The sequence below is a fragment of the Anomaloglossus baeobatrachus genome, chromosome 2 (genome assembly GCF_048569485.1).
Source record: "Anomaloglossus baeobatrachus isolate aAnoBae1 chromosome 2, aAnoBae1.hap1, whole genome shotgun sequence".
NCBI classification, from domain to species: domain Eukaryota; kingdom Metazoa; phylum Chordata; class Amphibia; order Anura; family Aromobatidae; genus Anomaloglossus; species Anomaloglossus baeobatrachus.
Genome location: NC_134354.1, coordinates 796,356,485 through 796,378,747, shown reverse-complemented (window position 1 = coordinate 796,378,747; position 22,263 = coordinate 796,356,485). Strand labels below are relative to the sequence as shown.

General features: G+C 51.3%; 1 protein-coding gene across 1 annotated transcript in view; it reads left to right on the top strand.

The window, feature by feature from the left end:
* The window catches only part of LOC142290782 (uncharacterized), a 91,374-nt gene that overhangs the window by 35,660 nt on the left and 33,451 nt on the right, over nt 1-22,263 (top strand). Inside the window, exon 4 of the mRNA XM_075334783.1 lies at nt 7,293-8,347. Within this exon, the coding sequence (XP_075190898.1) occupies nt 7,293-8,347 (1,055 nt within the window). The remainder of the gene's footprint in view (nt 1-7,292; nt 8,348-22,263) is intronic.

Genomic DNA, 22,263 nt, shown 5'->3' with positions numbered 1-22,263 from the left:
TGGAATAAAAATAACCTTGCAAATAATACACTTCTCTTAGTATATAAATGCATTATGATATACTTCAAATATATTTTTTTTTTATTCCCAATTCTTCCTTTGTACTTGAAATATTAATTATTAAAGTATCCTGTAAACACATATATTTATCAAATATAAATGTGTGATTGAGACCAAACCTCCCCCTTTCAATATCATGAAATATGATATTATAAAAATTACTATGTTTAGATTAAATTAAATTAAAATTTGTGTGGTATATCTTCAAGACCATATTATAAATATCACTTCCATATTTGAAAAGAAAAATGATTTTCAATCTATGTACCAATAAAAGAAGTGACTAACACAAAAGATATAAAAAAAAAAATCAAAACGTTATAACCTTATTCTAGAATGTAACTCTTCAGAATAAACCCTTAATAAAAAAAAAAAATCCTAATATCTCTATACTAAAGAAATATGTCTAAGAATAACCTCGAAGTTAAAACAAAAATTCCCCTTTTTTTTTCTCTCTCTCTCTGGATCCAAGTACTCTGACTTTAGCAGCTGCTCAAACAATCAATCATTCATAGACACATCTATACACACAAGACTGTCATGGTTCTTTAACATATACTTTCACATAAAAACATTGACGGACACAAACCCCTGTTTTCCCAATTATTCTATGCGCATTTCAAAGATTATGTTACTAAATTGAAGTACTTCTCGAAAAAAACAAATTCCAATGTATTACCTACTGTACATATCACCATGAAACAAACATTTATTATTGACTTTAGTATCAAGTCACATGCTCTGATACGTGCAAAGAACACCATTCCAAAACAGCAAGCAGTTTTACTACTCCAAAGCTCAGATTACATTTCTAATAACTCTATAGAAGATATATATATTCATAAAAGAAACGTTCAAGTATACTTCTCTGACCATTGGTACCTGAGAAAATAATAATTATTATCAATCATGCTTTCGCGAATTAACCTTACACAAGAAAATATATGTTACCTGATTGAGGACAAGAACATATGTAAAAAAAAATAAAAGTTAATACTCCATCAATTTGCTTTACTGATAAATTCTGAGGGAAATAAAAGAATAAAATTATTATCATATTTATGATAAAAATGAAACACTTAAAATCCGTTACTTTCTCTTATTATTTTATTTTAAATATTATTATTCATATACAGAGATCAAATTATTAATTTATAACGTTAAACTATCATTTTACTAAATGAAAATATGACCTTGATTTACTATCACTACCTTTAATATATATATATATTTATATATATATATATATATATATATATATATATATATATATATATATATATATATATATATATATATATATATATATATATGTATTGATTCACTGTATATGAATAAACATATTTCTCAAACAATAAAATTAATTCACCCAGAAATCCACTTCATTTAACTGAAGACCATACCTAATTTTTTCTTCAAAGATTCGATTTATTAGATTCCCTTTGAACTTATAGGAATCTCGGAACTTATATAATTCAAGGTTTTCTCTTATATGAGAAAGAACGTCTCTCTCTGAAAGACCACCCAGCTGCCACTGGCTATGAAATTCTAACCCAGGGAGAGAATCTGCACAAGACACCTGTTTCTGTCTTTCAAAGCTTTTACTCATCATTTGTCCGGGATTTTCAATCCCAGTGACCGATCCCGTCACTGGTGACAAGGGTTTTTCCTGTGGAAAAAGACTTTTAGATGACAAAAATTGGGGTGGATTGTATGGTTTATAACACGTATGCATCTTCCTCCGAACTTCATATATCCGGTCACAGAAATATCTGGATCTGGGAGACACTGTTGGTTTTTCACAAAAACTCTCCCTTTTTTGTATTGGTTTTTCAGAATTAATTAATTTCTGTTTTGATTGACTTTGGCGATTTCTAACAAAATCGATAAATGTCGTACATTCGAATAGGGACTTTTTATTTAATGCCACTGCACAGGTGGCATTGTCAAGGAAATTAAATTTCTTGATGAATAAACGTATCATTCCATCCAATCCCACATTTGGAATGACTGCCCTATACAAACGTTCAAAAACGGACATAAATGAGAACGTACTCTCATTCTGTTCAATTTGTAATTCTTTCAACATCTCATAGTTTGGATCAGATTCATTCCTTGCACAGAAGATGAGATTTTTCAGCCTTATGATATCGTTATCATTTGAACAATCAAATGTCTCATTGTCAGAAAACTTTTTTAATGCCAATTGTCTAAAGAAATGCTGAGGTAACCACATACGGAATAACTGATTCGTCTCACTATTGGTTAAATTTAACTTCTCGATGGAACTTTCAAATATCTCTGAATTTCTCTGAACATGTATTTTAGGATTATATGCGGGAATTAATTTGCATATGTCCAATAAATTTTTTCTAAGTGTAATCCCTAACTTAGCCTGTTCTATTTTTAGAAACTGATCGTCGCCATTTTCTCTCTCCACATGTCCTTTCTGCACGTGTCCCACTCTGGCTCCTCCCCCTTCTGGCTTCTCTACGTCATTTCCTGCTTCTTTCCCAGTGTCCTGAAAATGACCTTGATCACGTAGCACATGTCTGCCGCCATTATCAAAATTCTGATTTGCAAAATTACAGCCAACATTACAGCCAGAATTCACAATATCACTGACTGACATTTCAGGTTCTAAGCAGTCTTTGGATTTCTCTATCACTGACTCTCCTGACCATTCAGGTTGTCTATTTCCACCATTTTTACACTTTTCTACGATTAACTTGTGAAAATCATAGACTAAATGACAGACATTTCTGATTTTCTGTTTCTCTCTATTAAAAGACCTTGCACATTCTATACGTGAATTCTCAAGTTCACACTCCCCATAAAAGCGTAACTAAAGCTCCTCTACATTAGAAATATCTGAATAAGTGAACTGAAGTTTACTCTGCTTAACATATGAAGAGATAAAATCCATTTTCTTACCTGAAATGATCAGATGATCTGATGGATGATCCTCTAAGACTTGATTCACCTTACTCAGCAGGTCCAATACTTCTTATGGACTGACTTTATCTTTCTTACTCAAAAATACGTCAAAAGTTAACTTCTGTGGCTTTGTAAAAACTTTAAAGTTCATTCAAAAAAAAATTTTCATGCAACTTGACTTATACGTATTTCCTAGGTTCTGCGTGATTTTTATAAATTGTCGATTCCTGATCCTTTGCAGGAGATACTTGAGATACCCCCCTTATGCAAAGTGAAGGAACAACAAAAATGCAAAAAAAAAATGACGAATGGGTGGCTCACCAAAATGTTAAAAAATATACTCTTAAATATATTTTTCTTCAAATACGTAAAGGCGCATGAATGAAAAGACCTCAAAAATGTAAAAATAAATGTATTTTATCTATTTAAAAATGGTTGCCAGGGTTCAGTTACAGAAAGGAAAAATAATATACTTTGATGGCTTACGCAAAGAGTTCATTTAGTCCATAATGATCAATGGGAAGTCTTTACCCATCTTTCTTTGGTTCCTGAATGGCAAGGCAGGGGATGTCATCTCTTAGCGTGTCTTCATCTTTGCAGCCTCGAGTCTTCTCACAGCAGGCAATGTGGAGGAGCCCCCCGTAGCCCCCTCCATCGTGTATTATATACCAGCTGCTCAGTCCATATAGGGTGTTTAATGGAACACAGTTGAATATAGTTCCATATTACGTAACCTTCTGGAAACTTCGGAAAGCTTCGGGAAGGATTTAAATATATCCTTCCACGCTCAGCACTCAAGTATATTCAATATGGGCATTTTAATTTTTATCCCTTATAAACTTTATTAATAACCTATGCCCTCCAACATAAACAGAACTATGAACGTATATGTCTTACTATGAAATATTTGATAACTAGATGTATTAATTTTAATGTTTTTACAGTCTCTCACTTGTATAGCAGGGGATGAGAACCATTCTCCTGGCACCACTAACTCTGCTGCGGTCCCTGGCCCTGACCTCTCCTTTATCTCTCACTTGTATAGCAGGCGATGAGAACCATTCTCCTGGTACCACTAACTCTGCTGCGGTCCCTGGCCCTGACCTCTCCTGTGTCTGTCACTTGTATAGCAGGCGATGAGAACCTCTCTCCTGGCACCACTAACTCCGCTGCGGTCCCTGGCCCTGACCTCTCCTGTGTCTCTCACTTGTATAGCAGGCGATGAAAACCATTCTCCTGGCACCACTAACTCTGCTGCGGTCCCTGGCCCTGACCTCTCCTTTATCTCTCACTTGTATAGCAGGCGATGAGAACCATTCTCCTGGTACCACTAACTCTGCTGCGGTCCCTGGCCCTGACCTCTCCTTTATCTCTCACTTGTATAGCAGGCGATGAGAACCATTCTCCTGGTACCACTAACTCTGCTGCGGTCCCTGGCCCTGACCTCTCCTGTGTCTGTCACTTGTATAGCAGGCGATGAGAACCTCTCTCCTGGCACCACTAACTCCACTGCGGTCCCTGACCCCTGACCTCTCCTGTGTCTCTCACTTGTATAGCAGGCGATGAGAATCGTTCTCCTGGCACCACTAACTCCACTGTGGTCCCTGGCCCTGACCTCTCCTTTATCTCTCACTTGTATAGCAGGCGATGAGAACCGTTCTCCTGGGCACCACTAACTCCGCTGCGGTCCCTGGCCCTGACCTCTCTTGTGTTTCTCACTTGTATAGCAGGCGATGAGAACCGTTCTCCTGGCACCACTAACTCCACTGCGGTCCCTGGCCCTGACCTCTCCTGTGTCTCTCACTTGTATATCAGGCGATGAGAACCGTTCTCCTGGCACCACTAACTCCACTGCGGTCCCTGACCTCTCCTGTGTCTCTCACTTGTATAGCAGCAGGCGATCAGAACCGTTCTCCTGGTACCACTAACTCCGCTGCGGTCCCTGACCTCTCCTGTGTCTCTCACTTGTATAGCAGGTGATGAGAACCGTTCTCCTGGGCACCACTAACTCCGCTGCAGTCCCTGGCCCTGACCTCTCCTGTATCTCTCACTTGTATAGCAGGCGATGAGAATCGTTCTCCTGGCACCACTAACTCCACTGCGGTCCCTGGCCCTGACCTCTCCTTTATCTCTCACTTGTATAGCAGGCGATGAGAACCGTTCTCCTGGGCACCACTAACTCCGCTGCGGTCCCTGGCCCTGACCTCTCTTGCGTCTCTCACTTGTATAGCAGGCGATGAGAACCGTTCTCCTGGCACCACTAACTCCGCTGCGGTCCCTGGCCCTGACCTCTCCTGTGTCTCTCACTTGTATAGCAGGCGATGAGAACCGTTCTCCTGGCACCACTAACTCCACTGCGGTCCCTGACCTCTCCTGTGTCTCTCACTTGTATAGCAGCAGGCGATCAGAACCGTTCTCCTGGTACCACTAACTCCGCTGCGGTCCCTGACCTCTCCTGTGTCTCTCACTTGTATAGCAGGTGATGAGAACCGTTCTCCTGGGCACCACTAACTCCGCTGCAGTCCCTGGCCCTGACCTCTCCTGTATCTCTCACTTGTATAGCAGGCGATGAGAACCGTTCTCCTGGCACCACTAACTCCGCTGCGATCCCTGGCCCTGACCTCTCCATTATCTCTCACTTGTATAGTAGGCGGGCAATGAGAACCGTTCCCCTGGGCACCGCTAACTCTGCTGCGGTCCCTGGCCCTGACCTCTCCATTATCTCTCACTTGTATAGCAGGCGATGAGAACCGTTCTCCTGGCACCACTAACTCTGCTGCGGTCCCTGCCCCTGACCTCTCCAGTGTCTCTCACTTGTATAGCAGGCGATGAGAACCGTTCTCCTGGTACCACTAACTCCGCTGCGGTCCCTGGCCCTGACCTCTCCTGTGTCTCTCACTTGTATAGCAGGCGATGAGAACCGTTCTCCTGGTACCACTAACTCCGCTGCGGTCCCTGGCCCTGACCTCTCCATTATCTCTCACTTGTATAGCAGGCGATGAGAACCGTTCTCCTGGTACCACTAACTCCACTGCGGTCCCTGGCCCTGACCTCTCCTGTGTCTCTCACTTGTATAGCAGACGATGAGAACAGTTCTCCTGGCACCACAAACTCCACTGCGGTCCCTGGCTCTATTGATGGCGGTGCTACAAGTGTTCCTGCACCAGGAGACTGAAGTCCCCTTCGCCCTCCAGTCTTTTCTGCTGGGCCTGACTGAACCCGTGCAGACTCGGACTCCGGTGTCCGTGTTCTTTATTCTGGGGTGAATCGAACTGATCTCTCTGCCCCTTCTCTGTTTCACATCACCTCCGACCCTCACACAGAATCTCTCACACGTCACTCAACTCCACTGACTCTGCCAACTGTCTCATCTGACTCGCTCTGACTGGAACTAACCGTCTCTGACTGGAACTAGCCGATGCTGACTGGAACTAGCCGACGCTGACTGGAACTAACCGTCTCTGACTGGAACTAACCGGTGCTGACTGGAACTAACCGTCTCTGACTGGAACTAGCCGACGCTGACTGGAACTAGCCGACGCTGACTGGAACTAGCCGACGCTGACTGGAACTGACCGTTTCTGACTAGAACTAACCGTCTCTGACTGGAACTGACCGACTCTGACTGGAACTAACCGTCTCTGACTGGAACTAACCGTCTCTGACTGGAACTAACCGGCGCTGACTGGAACTAACCGGCGCTGACTGGAATTGACCATCTCTGACTGGAACTAGCCGGCTCTGACTGGAACTGACTGACTGACTGGAACTGACCATCTCTGACTGGAACTGACTGGCTTCCCGCCCACTCACCTCAGACACCTCACCCACTAAGCTCCACCCTCAGGTTGGTCTCAGGGACGGTGCTCACCAGTAGACAAGCTCAGCTGCACTAGACCCAAACCACGGTTTAGTGGCGTGTTGTGCTGAGTCTGTCTGTGCGTGTGTCATGTGAATTCTAATGTGGAAATCCCTTCCTGCGCCTACCAGGTGTTACTGTGGCTACTTAACCATAGGGTGCCACAGCAGCTCTGGAGGTGACTGGAGGATAAGACATGATGTAACAGCAGAATAGTGACCGCAGCTCTGGAGGTGACTGGAGGATAAGACATGATGTAACAGCAGAATAGTGAATGCAGCTCTGGAGGATAAGACATAATGTAATGGCAGAATAGTGAGTCCAGCTCTGGAGGTGAGTGGAGGAGATGATTTGTCATTAGGCATCATTATGGTTGCAGCTCTGGAGGTGAGTGGAGTGTGCTGATTTCTTGCTTTCTCGTGGTTTCCTCCTGCAGGTGAGCAGATGGTGGACGGTGCGGCTGCGCAGAGTTGTGAGGAGCCATGGAGTGCGGGGCGGTGTTCAGCAGCAGAAGGTGTTGCGGGCATCAGTCCGGCGGGGGTTGTGGTCACCAGAAGATCTTTAAGATTAGTGAAGAGAAATTCTGGACAATGGACAGAAGAAAAAAGGTCAAATCTGATGGCGAGTCGTCCCCTGGGTCCCCGAAACGCTGCTCCTGGCCGCTCCTCCTCCCCTGGCCGCTCCTCCTCCCCCGGCCGCTCCTCATTCCCTGGTCGCTCCTCCTCCCCCGGCCGCTCCTCATTCCCTGGACGCTCCTCATCCCCCGGCCGCTCCCCATTTCCCGGACGCTCCTCATTCCCCGACCGCTCTCCATCCCCCAGCCGCTCTCCATCCCCCAGCCGCTCTCCTTCCCCCGCCCGCTCTCCATCCCTCCGCCCTGCGTCTTGTAAGACAGGAGCGGTCGCCCCGGACCTTCCCGACCCGGACAGTGAGGGTAAATCTCACAGCTGTGCTCAGTGCGGCGAGAGCTGGAGCCGCCTGATCGACCTACTGAGCCACCAGATGAGCAACTGCCAGGACCGGCCGCACCGCTGCAGCATCTGCGCCAAGACCTTTGCCAAGAAGCAGCATCTGAACGCCCATCGGCGGACGCACACAGAGGTGCGGCCCTACACCTGCCAGCAGTGCGGCCGCAGCTTCCGGCAGAACTCCACCCTCACCACCCACCTGTGGAGCCACGCCGGCCACAAACCCTTCCACTGCTCCTGCTGCACCAAGAGCTTCAGCCGCAAGACTGACCTGGTGGCACACATGAGGCGGCACACGGGCGAGCGGCCCTACGAGTGCCCCTACTGCTGGGACCGCTTCATCCGCAAGAAGTCTCTGCAGCGCCACCTACAGAAACACGCGGGCGAGAGTCTGAGGACCGGCTGGGAGACCGACTACCCCCGATGGAAGCAGAGCCCCAGCATGACCGACGGGAACCTGAAGATGGAGCAGCTGCCTGAGGAGGAGGTGTCAGCACATCCGACAACCGAGCCTGCCCGAGAGGTACTGACCACCAAACCCTGCCGTCACAGTCACCCAGACCTCCCTGCTGCATGAGCACAACTGACAACTGGGAGGGGCATGACAAAAACTGACTCAGGGAGCGCGGATAACTTTCCGACAACCCCTAGTCCCCTAGTGATATACAGTACAGACCAAAAGTTTGGACACACCTTCTCATTCAAAGAGTTTTCTTTGTTTTCATGACTCTGAAAATTGTAGAGTCACATTGAAGGCATCAAAACTATGAATTATCACATGTGGAATGAAATACTTAAAAAAGTGTGAAACAACTGAAAATATGTCTTATATTCTAGGTTCTTCACAGTCGCCACCTTTTGCTTTGATTACTGCTTTGCACACTCTTAGCATTCTCTTGATGAGCTTCAAGAGGTAGTCACCGGAAATGGTCTTCACTTCACAGGTGCGCCCTGTCAGGGTTAATAAGTGGGATTTCTCGCCTTATAAATGGGGTCGGGACCATCAGTTGTGTTGTGCAGAAGTCTGGTGGATACACAGCGGATAGTCCTACTTAATAGACTGTTAGAATTTGTATTATGGCAAGAAAAAAGCAGCTAAGTAAAGAAAAACGAGTGGCCATCATTACTTTAAGAAATGAAGGTCAGTCAGTCCGAAAAATTGGGAAAACTTTGAAAGTGTCCCCAAGTGCAGTGGCAAAAAACATCAAATACTACAAAGAACCTGGCTCACATGAGGACCGCCCCAGGAAAGGAAGACCAAGAGTCACCTCTGCTGTGGAGGATAAGTTTATCCGAGTCACCAGCTTCAGAAATCACAGGTTAACAGCAGCTCAGATTAGAGACCAGGTCAATGCCACACAGAGTTCTAGCAGCAGACACATCTCTAGACCAACTGTTAAGAGGAGACGTTGTGCAGCAGCCTTCATGGTAAAATAGCTGCTAGGAAACCACTGCTAAGGACAGGCAACAAGCAGAAGAGACTTGTTTGGGCTAAAAACACAAGGAATGGACATTAGACCAGTGGAAATCTGTGCTTTGGTCTGATGAGTCCAAATTTGAGATCTTTGGATCCAACCACCGTGTCTTTGTAGAAAAGGTGAACGGATGGACTCTACATGGCTGGTTCCCACCGTGAAGCATGGAGGAGGTGTGATGGTGTGGGGGTGCTTTGCTGGTGACACTGTTGGGAATTAATTCAAAATTGAAGGCATACAGAACCAGCATGGCTACCACAGCATCTTGTAGCAGTGTGCTATTCCATCCGGTTTGCGTTTAGTTGGACCATCATTTATTTTTCAACAGGACAATGACCCCAAACATACCTCCAGGCTGTGTAAGGGCTATGTGACTAAGAAGGAGAGTGATGGGGTGCTACGCCAGATGACCTGGCCTCCACAGTCACCAGACCTGAACCCAATCAAGATGGTTTGGGGTGAGCTGGACCGCAGAGTGAAGGCAAAAGGGCCAACAAGCGCTAAGCATCTCTGGGAACTCCTTCAAGACTGTTGGAAGACCATTTCCGGTGACTACCTCTTGAAGCTCATCAAGAGAATGCCAAGAGTGTGCAAAGCAGTAATGAAAGCAAAAGGTGGCGACTGTGAAGAACCTAGAATATAAGACATATTTTCACTTGTTTCACACTTGTTTGTTAAGTATTTCATTCCACATGTGGTAATTCATAGTTTTGATGCCTTCAATGTGAATCTACAATTTTCAGAGTCATGAAAATAAAGAAAACTCTTTGAATGAGAAGGTGTGTCCAAACTTTTGGTCTATACTGTATGTATCGTCACTGGTGGTTGTCACTCAGTATCGATATCATCAGACTCGAGACGACTGCAGATCTGAGATGACACAGGGTAAATAAGATGGAAGAGCCTTTAAAGGGAATGTGAATGGGAAAATTAAAGGGATTTATATCTGTGTGACAATGAGTCGGCCATCATGACATCACGTGGCTGCTGCATGATGTCATCACTGGCCACGGCCGTCACCTGACATCATCATGGGCGTCAGGTCATTGTTACAGATCAGGCATGTCTCCTACCTGATTGAGAAGTGATGGACTCTGCAGATCCCACAGTGGCCACCAGATGGCAGTGTGGATAGATACTTTACTGTGAGCAGCTGCCATCTGGTGGCCTCGGTCCAAACTGCAGCGTCCGCTCTCAGGCTTCACAGATTTGACTTTAACGGCTTTTCCTTATTGAACATTTTTTTCTTCCATTTATCACCTTCGCCTGCTCCAGTGATCCCTCTGTGTACAGGCTGCAGCGGTGACCTCACAGCGCACACCACCTCTGCAGCCACAAACGTCAATACACAGAGCCCAGTGATTGGCTGCAGCAATGACATCACAGCGCACACCACCTCTGCAGCCACAAACGTCAATACACAGAGCCCAGTGATTGGCTGCAGCAATGACATCACAGCGCACACCACCTCTGCAGCCACAAACGTCAATACACAGAGCTCAGTGATTGGCTGCAGCAATGACATCACAGCGCACACCACCTGTGCAGCCACAAACGTCAATACACAGAGCCCAGTGATTGGCTGCAGCAATGACATCACAGCGCACACCACCTCTGCAGCCACAAACGTCAATACACAGAGCCCAGTGATTGGCTGCAGCAATGACATCACAGCGCACACCACCTCTGCAGCCACAAACGTCAATACACAGAGCTCAGTGATTGGCTGCAGCAATGACATCACAGCGCACACCACCTCTGCAGCCACAAACGTCAATACACAGAGCCCAGTGATTGGCTGCAGCAATGACATCACAGCGCACACCACCTCTGCAGCCACAAACGTCAATACACAGAGCTCAGTGATTGGCTGCAGCAATGACATCACAGCGCACACCACCTGTGCAGCCACAAACGTCAATACACAGAGCCCAGTGATTGGCTGCAGCAATGACATCACAGCGCACACCACCTCTGCAGCCACAAACGTCAATACACAGAGCCCAGTGATTGGCTGCAGCAATGACATCACAGCGCACACCACCTCTGCAGCCACAAACGTCAATACACAGAGCTCAGTGATTGGCTGCAGCAATGACATCACAGCGCACACCACCTGTGCAGCCACAAACGTCAATACACAGAGCTCAGTGATTGGCTGCAGCTGTGATATCACAGCGCACACCACCTGTGCAGCCACAAACGTCAATACACAGAGCCCAGTGATTGGCTGCAGCAATGACATCACAGCGCACACCACCTGTGCAGCCACAAACGTCAATACACAGAGCTCAGTGATTGGCTGCAGCAATGACATCACAGTGCACACCACCTGTGCAGCCACAAACGTCAATACACAGAGCTCAGTGATTGGCTGCAGCTGTGATATCACAGCGCACACCACCTGTGCAGCCACAAACGTCAATACACAGAGCCCAGTGATTGACTGCAGCAATGACATCACAGCGCACACCACCTGTGCAGCCACAAACGTCAATACACAGAGCCCAGTGATTGGCTGCAGCAATGACATCACAGCGCACACCACCTGTGCAGCCACAAACGTCAATACACAGAGCTCAGTGATTGGCTGCAGCTGTGATATCACAGCGCACACCACCTGTGCAGCCACAAACGTCAATACACAGAGCCCAGTGATTGGCAGCAGCAATGACATCACAGCGCACACCACCTCTGAATCCACAACAGTCAAGACAGAGAGCCCAGTGATTGGCTGCAGCAATGACATCACAGCGCACACCACCTCTGCAGCCACAAACGTCAATACACAGAGCCCAGTGATTGGCTGCAGCAATGACATCACAGCGCACACCACCTCTGCAGCCACAAACGTCAATACACAGAGCCCAGTGATTGGCTGCAGCAATGACATCACAGCGCACACCACCTGTGCAGCCACAAACGTCAATACACAGAGCCCAGTGATTGGCAGCAGCAATGACATCACAGCGCACACCACCTCTGAATCCACAACAGTCAAGACAGAGAGCCCAGTGATTCGCTGCAGCAGTGATGTGTGTTGTAGACATGATGTAACGACTGCAGCCTGTACACACTCACAAGAGAAGCCTCACTGCAGCGGTGGAAGGTGATGACCCCTCAGCGAAGGAGGAAGAACGCTGAAATTGTCTGTGGGTGTCAGTTATACCTGGGAGTGTCGCTCTCTGCCGTGGTGCATTGTGGGAGATGTAGTGTGACATATGGTGGGGGTCGGGTCGCTCTCTGCCGTGGTGCATTGTGGGAGGTGTAGTGTGACATCATATGGCAGGGGTCGGGTCGCTCTCTGCCGTGGTGCATTGTGGGAGATGTAGTGTGACATCAGATGACAGGGGTCGGGTCGCTCTCTGCCGTGGTGCATTGTGGGAGGTGTAGTGTGACATCATATGGCGGGGGTCGGGTCGCTCTCTGCCGTGGTGCATTGTGGGAGATGTAGTGTGACATCAGATGGTGGGGGTCGGGTCGCTCTCTGCCGTGGTGCATTGTGGGAGATGTAGTGTGACATCATATGGTGGGGGTCGGGTCGCTCTCTGCCGTGGTGCATTGTGGGAGGTGTAGTGTGACATCATATGGTGGGGGTCGGGTCGCTCTCTGCCGTGGTGCATTGTGGGAGATGTAGTGTGACATCAGATGGTGGGGGTCGGGTCGCTCTCTGCCGTGGTGCATTGTGGGAGATGTAGTGTGACATCATATGGCGGGGGTCGGGTCGCTCTCTGCTATGGTGCATTGTGGGAGATGTAGTGTGACATCATATGGTGGGGGTCGGGTCGCTCTCTGCCATGGTGCATTGTGGGGGATGTAGTGTGACATCATATGGTGGGGGTCGGGTCGCTCTCTGCCGTGGTGCATTGTGGGAGATGTAGTGTGACATCATATGGTGGGGGTCGGGTCGCTCTCTGCCATGGTGCATTGTGGGAGATATAGTGTGACATCATATGGTGGGGGTCGGGTCGCTCTCTGCCGTGGTGCATTGTGGGAGATGTAGTGTGACATCATATGGTGGGGGTCGGGTCGCTCTCTGCCGTGGTGCATTGTGGGAGATGTAGTGTGACATCATATGGTGGGGGTCGGGTCGCTCTCTGCCATGGTGCATTGTGGGAGATATAGTGTGACATCATATGGTGGGGGTCGGGTCGCTCTCTGCCGTGGTGCATTGTGGGAGATGTAGTGTGACATCATATGGTGGGGGTCGGGTCGCTCTCTGCCGTGGTGCATTGTGGGAGGTGTAGTGTGACATCATATGGTGGGGGTCGGGTCGCTCTCTGCCGTGGTGCATTGTGGGAGATATAGTGTGACATCATATGGCAGGGGTCGGGTCGCTCTCTGCCGTGGTGCATTGTGGGAGATGTAGTGTGACATCATATGGTGGGGGTCGGGTCGCTCTCTGCCGTGGTGCATTGTGGGAGATGTAGTGTGACATCATATGGTGGGGGTCGGGTCGCTCTCTGCCGTGGTGCATTGTGGGGGATGTAGTGTGACATCATATGGTGGGGGTCGGGTCGCTCTCTGCCGTGGTGCATTGTGGGAGATGTAGTGTGACATCATATGGCGGGGGTCGGGTCGCTCTCTGCCGTGGTGCATTGTGGGAGATGTAGTGTGACATCATATGGCAGGGGTCGGGTCGCTCTCTGCCGTGGTGCATTGTGGGAGATGTAGTGTGACATCAGATGGTGGGGGTCGGGTCGCTCTCTGCCGTGGTGCATTGTGGGAGATGTAGTGTGACATCATATGGTGGGGGTCGGGTCGCTCTCTGCCGTGGTGCATTGTGGGAGATGAAGTGTGACATCATATGGTGGGGGTCGGGTCGCTCTCTGCCGTGGTGCATTGTGGGGGATGTAGTGTGACATCATATGGTGGGGGTCGGGTTGCTCTCTGCCGTGGTGCATTGTGGGAGATGTAGTGTGACATCATATGGTGGGGGTCGGGTTGCTCTCTGCCGTGGTGCATTGTGGGAGATGTAGTGTGACATCATATGGTGGGGGTCGGGTCGCTCTCTGCCGTGGTGCATTGTGGGAGATGAAGTGTGACATCATATGGTGGGGGTCGGGTCGCTCTCTGCCGTGGTGCATTGTGGGGGATGTAGTGTGACATCATATGGCGAGGGTCGGGTCGCTCTCTGCCATGGTGCATTGTGGGAGATGTAGTGTGACATCATATGGTGGGGGTCGGGTCGCTCTCTGCCATGGTGCATTGTGGGAGATGAAGTGTGACATCATATGGTGGGGGTCGGGTCGCTCTCTGCCATGGTGCATTGTGGGAGATGTAGTGTGACATCATATGGTGGGGGTCGGGTCGCTCTCTGCCGTGGTGCATTGTGGGAGATGTAGTGTGACATCATATGGTGGGGGTCGGGTCGCTCTCTGCCATGGTGCATTGTGGGAGATGTAGTGTGACATCATATGGTGGGGGTCGGGTCGCTCTCTGCCGTGGTGCATTGTGGGAGATGTAGTGTGACATCATATGGTGGGGGTCGGGTCGCTCTCTGCCGTGGTGCATTGTGGGAGATGAAGTGTGACATCATATGGCGGGGGTCGGGTCGCTCTCTGCCGTGGTGCATTGTGGGAGATGTAGTGTGACATCATATGGTGGGGGTCGGGTCGCTCTCTGCCGTGGTGCATTGTGGGAGATGAAGTGTGACATCATATGGCGGGGGTCGGGTCGCTCTCTGCCGTGGTGCATTGTGGGAGATGTAGTGTGACATCATATGGCAGGGGTCGGGTCGCTCTCTGCCGTGGTGCATTGTGGGAGATGTAGTGTGACATCATATGGCAGGGGTCGGGTCGCTCTCTGCCGTGGTGCATTGTGGGAGATGTAGTGTGACATCATATGGCAGGGGTCGGGTCGCTCTCTGCCATGGTGCATTGTGGGAGATGTAGTGTGACATCATATGGCAGGGGTCGGGTCGCTCTCTGCCATGGTGCATTGTGGGAGATGTAGTGTGACATCATATGGCAGGGGTCGGGTCGCTCTCTGCCGTGGTGCATTGTGGGAGATATAGTGTGACATCATATGGTGGGGGTCGGGTCGCTCTCTGCCATGGTGCATTGTGGGAGATGTAGTGTGACATCATATGGCGGGGGTCGGGTCGCTCTCTGCCGTGGTGCATTGTGGGGGATGTAGTGTGACATCATATGGCGGGGGTCGGGTCGCTCTCTGCCATGGTGCATTGTGGGAGATGTAGTGTGACATCATATGGCGGGGGTCGGGTCGCTCTCTGCCGTGGTGCATTGTGGGGGATGTAGTGTGACATCATATGGCGGGGGTCGGGTCGCTCTCTGCCATGGTGCATTGTGGGAGATGTAGTGTGACATCATATGGCGGGGGTCGGGTCGCTCTCTGCCGTGGTGCATTGTGGGGGATGTAGTGTGACATCATATGGCGGGGGTCGGGTTGCTCTCTGCCGTGGTGCATTGTGGGAGGTGTAGTGTGACATCATATGGTGGGGGTCGGGTCGCTCTCTGCCGTGGTGCATTGTGGGAGGTGTAGTGTGACATCATATGGCGGGGGTCGGGTCGCTCTCTGCCGTGGTGCATTGTGGGAGATGTAGTGTGACATCATATGGCAGGGGTCGGGTCGCTCTCTGCCGTGGTGCATTGTGGGGGATGTAGTGTGACATCATATGGTGGGGGTCGGGTCGCTCTCTGCCGTGGTGCATTGTGGGAGATGTAGTGTGACATCATATGGTGGGGGTCGGGTCGCTGTCTGCCGTGGTGCATTGTGGGGGATGTAGTGTGACATCATATGGCGGGGGTCGGGTCGCTCTCTGCCATGGTGCATTGTGGGAGATGTAGTGTGACATCATATGGTGGGGGTCGGGTCGCTCTCTGCCGTGGTGCATTGTGGGAGATGTAGTGTGACATCATATGGCGGGGGTCGGGTCGCTCTCTGCCGTGGTGCATTGTGGGAGATGTAGTGTGACATCATATGGCAGGGGTCGGGTCGCTCTCTGCCGTGGTGCATTGTGGGAGATGTAGTGTGACATCATATGGTGGGGGTCGGGTCGCTCTCTGCCGTGGTGCATTGTGGGAGATGTAGTGTGACATCATATGGTGGGGGTCGGGTCGCTCTCTGCCGTGGTGCATTGTGGGAGATGAAGTGTGACATCAGATGGTGGGGGTCGGGTCGCTCTCTGCCGTGGTGCATTGTGGGAGATGTAGTGTGACATCATATGGTGGGGGTCGGGTCGCTCTCTGCCGTGGTGCATTGTGGGAGATGAAGTGTGACATCATATGGTGGGGGTCGGGTCGCTCTCTGCCGTGGTGCATTGTGGGGGATGTAGTGTGACATCATATGGTGGGGGTCGGGTTGCTCTCTGCCGTGGTGCATTGTGGGAGATGTAGTGTGACATCAGATGGGGCGGGGGTCGGGTCGCTCTCTGCCATGGTGCATTGTGGGAGATGTAGTGTGACATCAGATGGTGGGGGTCGGGTCGCTCTCTGCCGTGGTGCATTGTGGGAGATGTAGTGTGACATCATATGGTGGGGGTCGGGTCGCTCTCTGCCGTGGTGCATTGTGGGAGATGAAGTGTGACATCATATGGTGGGGGTCGGGTCGCTCTCTGCCGTGGTGCATTGTGGGGGATGTAGTGTGACATCATATGGTGGGGGTCGGGTTGCTCTCTGCCGTGGTGCATTGTGGGAGATGTAGTGTGACATCATATGGTGGGGGTCGGGTCGCTCTCTGCCGTGGTGCATTGTGGGAGATGAAGTGTGACATCATATGGTGGGGGTCGGGTCGCTCTCTGCCGTGGTGCATTGTGGGGGATGTAGTGTGACATCATATGGCGAGGGTCGGGTCGCTCTCTGCCATGGTGCATTGTGGGAGATGTAGTGTGACATCATATGGTGGGGGTCGGGTCGCTCTCTGCCATGGTGCATTGTGGGAGATGTAGTGTGACATCATATGGTGGGGGTCGGGTCGCTCTCTGCCGTGGTGCATTGTGGGAGATGTAGTGTGACATCATATGGTGGGGGTCGGGTCGCTCTCTGCCATGGTGCATTGTGGGAGATGTAGTGTGACATCATATGGTGGGGGTCGGGTCGCTCTCTGCCGTGGTGCATTGTGGGAGATGTAGTGTGACATCATATGGCGGGGGTCGGGTCGCTCTCTGCCGTGGTGCATTGTGGGAGATGTAGTGTGACATCATATGGTGGGGGTCGGGTCGCTCTCTGCCGTGGTGCATTGTGGGAGATGAAGTGTGACATCATATGGCGGGGGTCGGGTCGCTCTCTGCCGTGGTGCATTGTGGGAGATGTAGTGTGACATCATATGGTGGGGGTCGGGTCGCTCTCTGCCGTGGTGCATTGTGGGAGATGAAGTGTGACATCATATGGCGGGGGTCGGGTCGCTCTCTGCCGTGGTGCATTGTGGGAGATGTAGTGTGACATCATATGGCAGGGGTCGGGTCGCTCTCTGCCGTGGTGTATTGTGGGAGATGTAGTGTGACATCATATGGTGGGGGTCGGGTCGCTCTCTGCCGTGGTGCATTGTGGGAGATGTAGTGTGACATCATATGGTGGGGGTCGGGTCGCTCTCTGCCGTGGTGCATTGTGGGAGGTGTAGTGTGACATCATATGGTGGGGGTCGGGTCGCTCTCTGCCGTGGTGCATTGTGGGAGATGTAGTGTGACATCATATGGTGGGGGTCGGGTCGCTCTCTGCCGTGGTGCATTGTGGGGGATGTAGTGTGACATATGGCGGGGGTCGGGTCGCTCTCTGCCGTGGTGCATTGTGGGGGATGTAGTGTGACATCATATGGCAGGGGTCGGGTCGCTCTCTGCCGTGGTGCATTGTGGGAGATGAAGTGTGACATCATATGGCGGGGGTCGGGTCGCTCTCTGCCATGGTGCATTGTGGGAGATATAGTGTGACATCATATGGTGGGGGTCGGGTCGCTCTCTGCCGTGGTGCATTGTGGGGGATGTAGTGTGACATCATATGGCGGGGGTCGGGTCGCTCTCTGCCGTGGTGCATTGTGGGAGATGTAGTGTGACATCATATGGCAGGGGTCGGGTCGCTCTCTGCCGTGGTGCATTGTGGGGGATGTAGTGTGACATCATATGGTGGGGGTCGGGTCGCTCTCTGCCATGGTGCATTGTGGGAGATATAGTGTGACATCATATGGTGGGGGTCGGGTCGCTCTCTGCCGTGGTGCATTGTGGGAGATGTAGTGTGACATCATATGGTGGGGGTCGGGTCGCTCTCTGCTGTGGTGCATTGTGGGAGATATAGTGTGACATCATATGGTGGGGGTCGGGTCGCTCTCTGCCGTGGTGCATTGTGGGAGGTGTAGTGTGACATCAGATGGTGGGGGTCGGGTCGCTCTCTGCCGTGGTGCATTGTGGGGGATGTAGTGTGACATCATATGGCAGGGGTCGGGTCGCTCTCTGCTGTGGTGCATTGTGGGAGATGAAGTGTGACATCATATGGCGGGGGTCGGGTCGCTCTCTGCCGTGGTGCATTGTGGGAGATGTAGTGTGACATCATATGGCAGGGGTCGGGTCGCTCTCTGCCGTGGTGCATTGTGGGAGATGTAGTGTGACATCATATGGCAGGGGTCGGGTCGCTCTCTGCCGTGGTGCATTGTGGGAGATGTAGTGTGACATCATATGGTGGGGGTCGGGTCGCTCTCTGCCGTGGTGCATTGTGGGAGATGTAGTGTGACATCATATGGCGGGGGTCGGGTCGCTCTCTGCCGTGGTGCATTGTGGGAGGTGTAGTGTGACATCATATGGCGGGGGTCGGGTCGCTCTCTGCCGTGGTGCATTGTGGGAGGTGTAGTGTGACATCATATGGTGGGGGTCGGGTCGCTCTCTGCCGTGGTGCATTGTGGGAGGTGTAGTGTGACATCATATGGTGGGGGTCGGGTCGCTCTCTGCCGTGGTGCATTGTGGGAGGTGTAGTGTGACATCATATGGTGGGGGTCGGGTCGCTCTCTGCCGTGGTGCATTGTGGGAGATGAAGTGTGACATCATATGGCAGGGGTCGGGTCGCTCTCTGCCGTGGTGCATTGTGGGAGATGTAGTGTGACATCATATGGCGAGGGTCGGGTCGCTCTCTGCCGTGGTGCATTGTGGGAGATGTAGTGTGACATCATATGGTGGGGGTCGGGTCGCTCTCTGCCGTGGTGCATTGTGGGAGATGTAGTGTGACATCATATGGTGGGGGTCGGGTCGCTCTCTGCCGTGGTGCATTGTGGGAGATGTAGTGTGACATCATATGGTGGGGGTCGGGTCGCTCTCTGCCATGATGCATTGTGGGAGATGTAGTGTGACATCATATGGTGGGGGTCGGGTCGCTCTCTGCCGTGGTGCATTGTGGGAGATGTAGTGTGACATCATATGGTGGGGGTCGGGTCGCTCTCTGCCGTGGTGCATTGTGGGAGATGTAGTGTGACATATGGCGGGGGTCGGGTTGCTCTCTGCCGTGGTGCATTGTGGGAGATGTAGTGTGACATCATATGGTGGGGGTCGGGTCGCTCTCTGCCGTGGTGCATTGTGGGAGATGTAGTGTGACATCATATGGCGGGGGTCGGGTCGCTCTCTGCCGTGGTGCATTGTGGGAGATGTAGTGTGACATCATATGGCAGGGGTCGGGTCGCTCTCTGCCGTGGTGCATTGTGGGAGATATAGTGTGACATCATATGGCAGGGGTCGGGTCGCTCTCTGCCGTGGTGCATTGTGGGAGATATAGTGTAACATCATATGGCGGGGGTCGGGTCGCTCTCTGCCGTGGTGCATTGTGGGAGATGTAGTGTGACATCATATGGCGGGGGTCGGGTCGCTCTCTGCCGTGGTGCATTGTGGGAGATATAGTCTGACATCAGATGGTGGGGGTCGGGTCGCTCTCTGCCGTGGTGCATTGTGGGAGATGTAGTGTGACATCATATGGCAGGGGTCGGGTCGCTCTCTGCCGTGGTGCATTGTGGGAGATATAGTGTGACATCATATGGTGGGGGTCGGGTCGCTCTCTGCCGTGGTGCATTGTGGGAGGTGTAGTGTGACATCATATGGTGGGGGTCGGGTCGCTCTCTGCCGTGGTGCATTGTGGGAGATGTAGTGTGACATCATATGGCGGGGGTCGGGTCGCTCTCTGCCGTGGTGCATTGTGGGAGATGTAGTGTGACATCATATGGCAGGGGTCGGGTCGCTCTCTGCCGTGGTGCATTGTGGGAGATATAGTGTGACATCATATGGTGGGGGTCGGGTCGCTCTCTGCCGTGGTGCATTGTGGGAGGTGTAGTGTGACATCATATGGTGGGGGTCGGGTTGCTCTCTGCCGTGGTGCATTGTGGGAGATGTAGTGTGACATCATATGGCGGGGGTCGGGTCGCTCTCTGCCGTGGTGCATTGTGGGAGATGTAGTGTGACATCATATGGCGGGGGTCGGGTCGCTCTCTGCCGTGGTGCATTGTGGGAGATGTAGTGTGACATCATATGGCGGGGGTCGGGTCGCTCTCTGCCGTGGTGCATTGTGGGAGGTGTAGTGTGACATCATATGGCAGGGGTCGGGTTGCTCTCTGCCGTGGTGCATTGTGGGAGATATAGTGTGACATCATATGGCGGGGGTCGGGTCGCTCTCTGCCGTGGTGCATTGTGGGAGATATAGTGTGACATCATATGGTGGGGGTCGGGTCGCTCTCTGCCGTGGTGCATTGTGGGAGATGAAGTGTGACATCATATGGTGGGGGTCGGGTCGCTCTCTGCCGTGGTGCATTGTGGGAGATGTAGTGTGACATCATATGGTGGGGGTCGGGTCGCTCTCTGCCGTGGTGCATTGTGGGAGATGTAGTGTGACATCATATGGCGGGGGTCAGGTCGCTCTCTGCCGTGGTGCATTGTGGGAGATATAGTGTGACATCATATGGCGGGGGTCGGGTCGCTCTCTGCCGTGGTGCATTGTGGGAGATGTAGTGTGACATCATATGGCGGGGGTCGGGTCGCTCTCTGCCGTGGTGCATTGTGGGAGATATAGTGTGACATCATATGGCGGGGGTCGGGTCGCTCTCTGCCGTGGTGCATTGTGGGAGATGTAGTGTGACATCATATGGCGGGGGTCAGGTCGCTCTCTGCCGTGGTGCATTGTGGGAGATATAGTGTGACATCATATGGCGGGGGTCGGGTCGCTCTCTGCCGTGGTGCATTGTGGGAGATGTAGTGTGACATCATATGGTGGGGGTCGGGTCGCTCTCTGCCGTGGTGCATTGTGGGAGATGTAGTGTGACATCATATGGTGGGGGTCGGGTCGCTCTCTGCCGTGGTGCATTGTGGGAGATGTAGTGTGACATCATATGGCGGGGGTCGGGTCGCTCTCTGCCGTGGTGCATTGTGGGAGATGTAGTGTGACATCATATGGCGGGGGTCGGGTCGCTCTCTGCCGTGGTGCATTGTGGGAGATGTAGTGTGACATCATATGGCGGGGGTCAGGTCGCTCTCTGCCGTGGTGCATTGTGGGAGATATAGTGTGACATCATATGGCGGGGGTCGGGTCGCTCTCTGCCGTGGTGCATTGTGGGAGATGTAGTGTGACATCATATGGCAGGGGTCGGGTCGCTCTCTGCCGTGGTGCATTGTGGGAGATGTAGTGTGACATCATATGGCGGGGGTCGGGTCGCTCTCTGCCGTGGTGCATTGTGGGGGATGTAGTGTGACATCATATGGCAGGGGTCGGGTCACTCCTGCCGTGGTGCATTGTGGGAGATGAAGTGTGACATCATATGGTGGGGGTCGGGTCGCTCTCTGCCGTGGTGCATTGTGGGGGATGTAGTGTGACATCATATGGCGGGGGTCGGGTCGCTCTCTGCCGTGGTGCATTGTGGGAGATGTAGTGTGACATCATATGGCAGGGGTCGGGTCACTCCTGCCGTGGTGCATTGTGGGAGATGAAGTGTGACATCATATGGTGGGGGTCGGGTCGCTCTCTGCCATGGTGCATTGTGGGAGATGTAG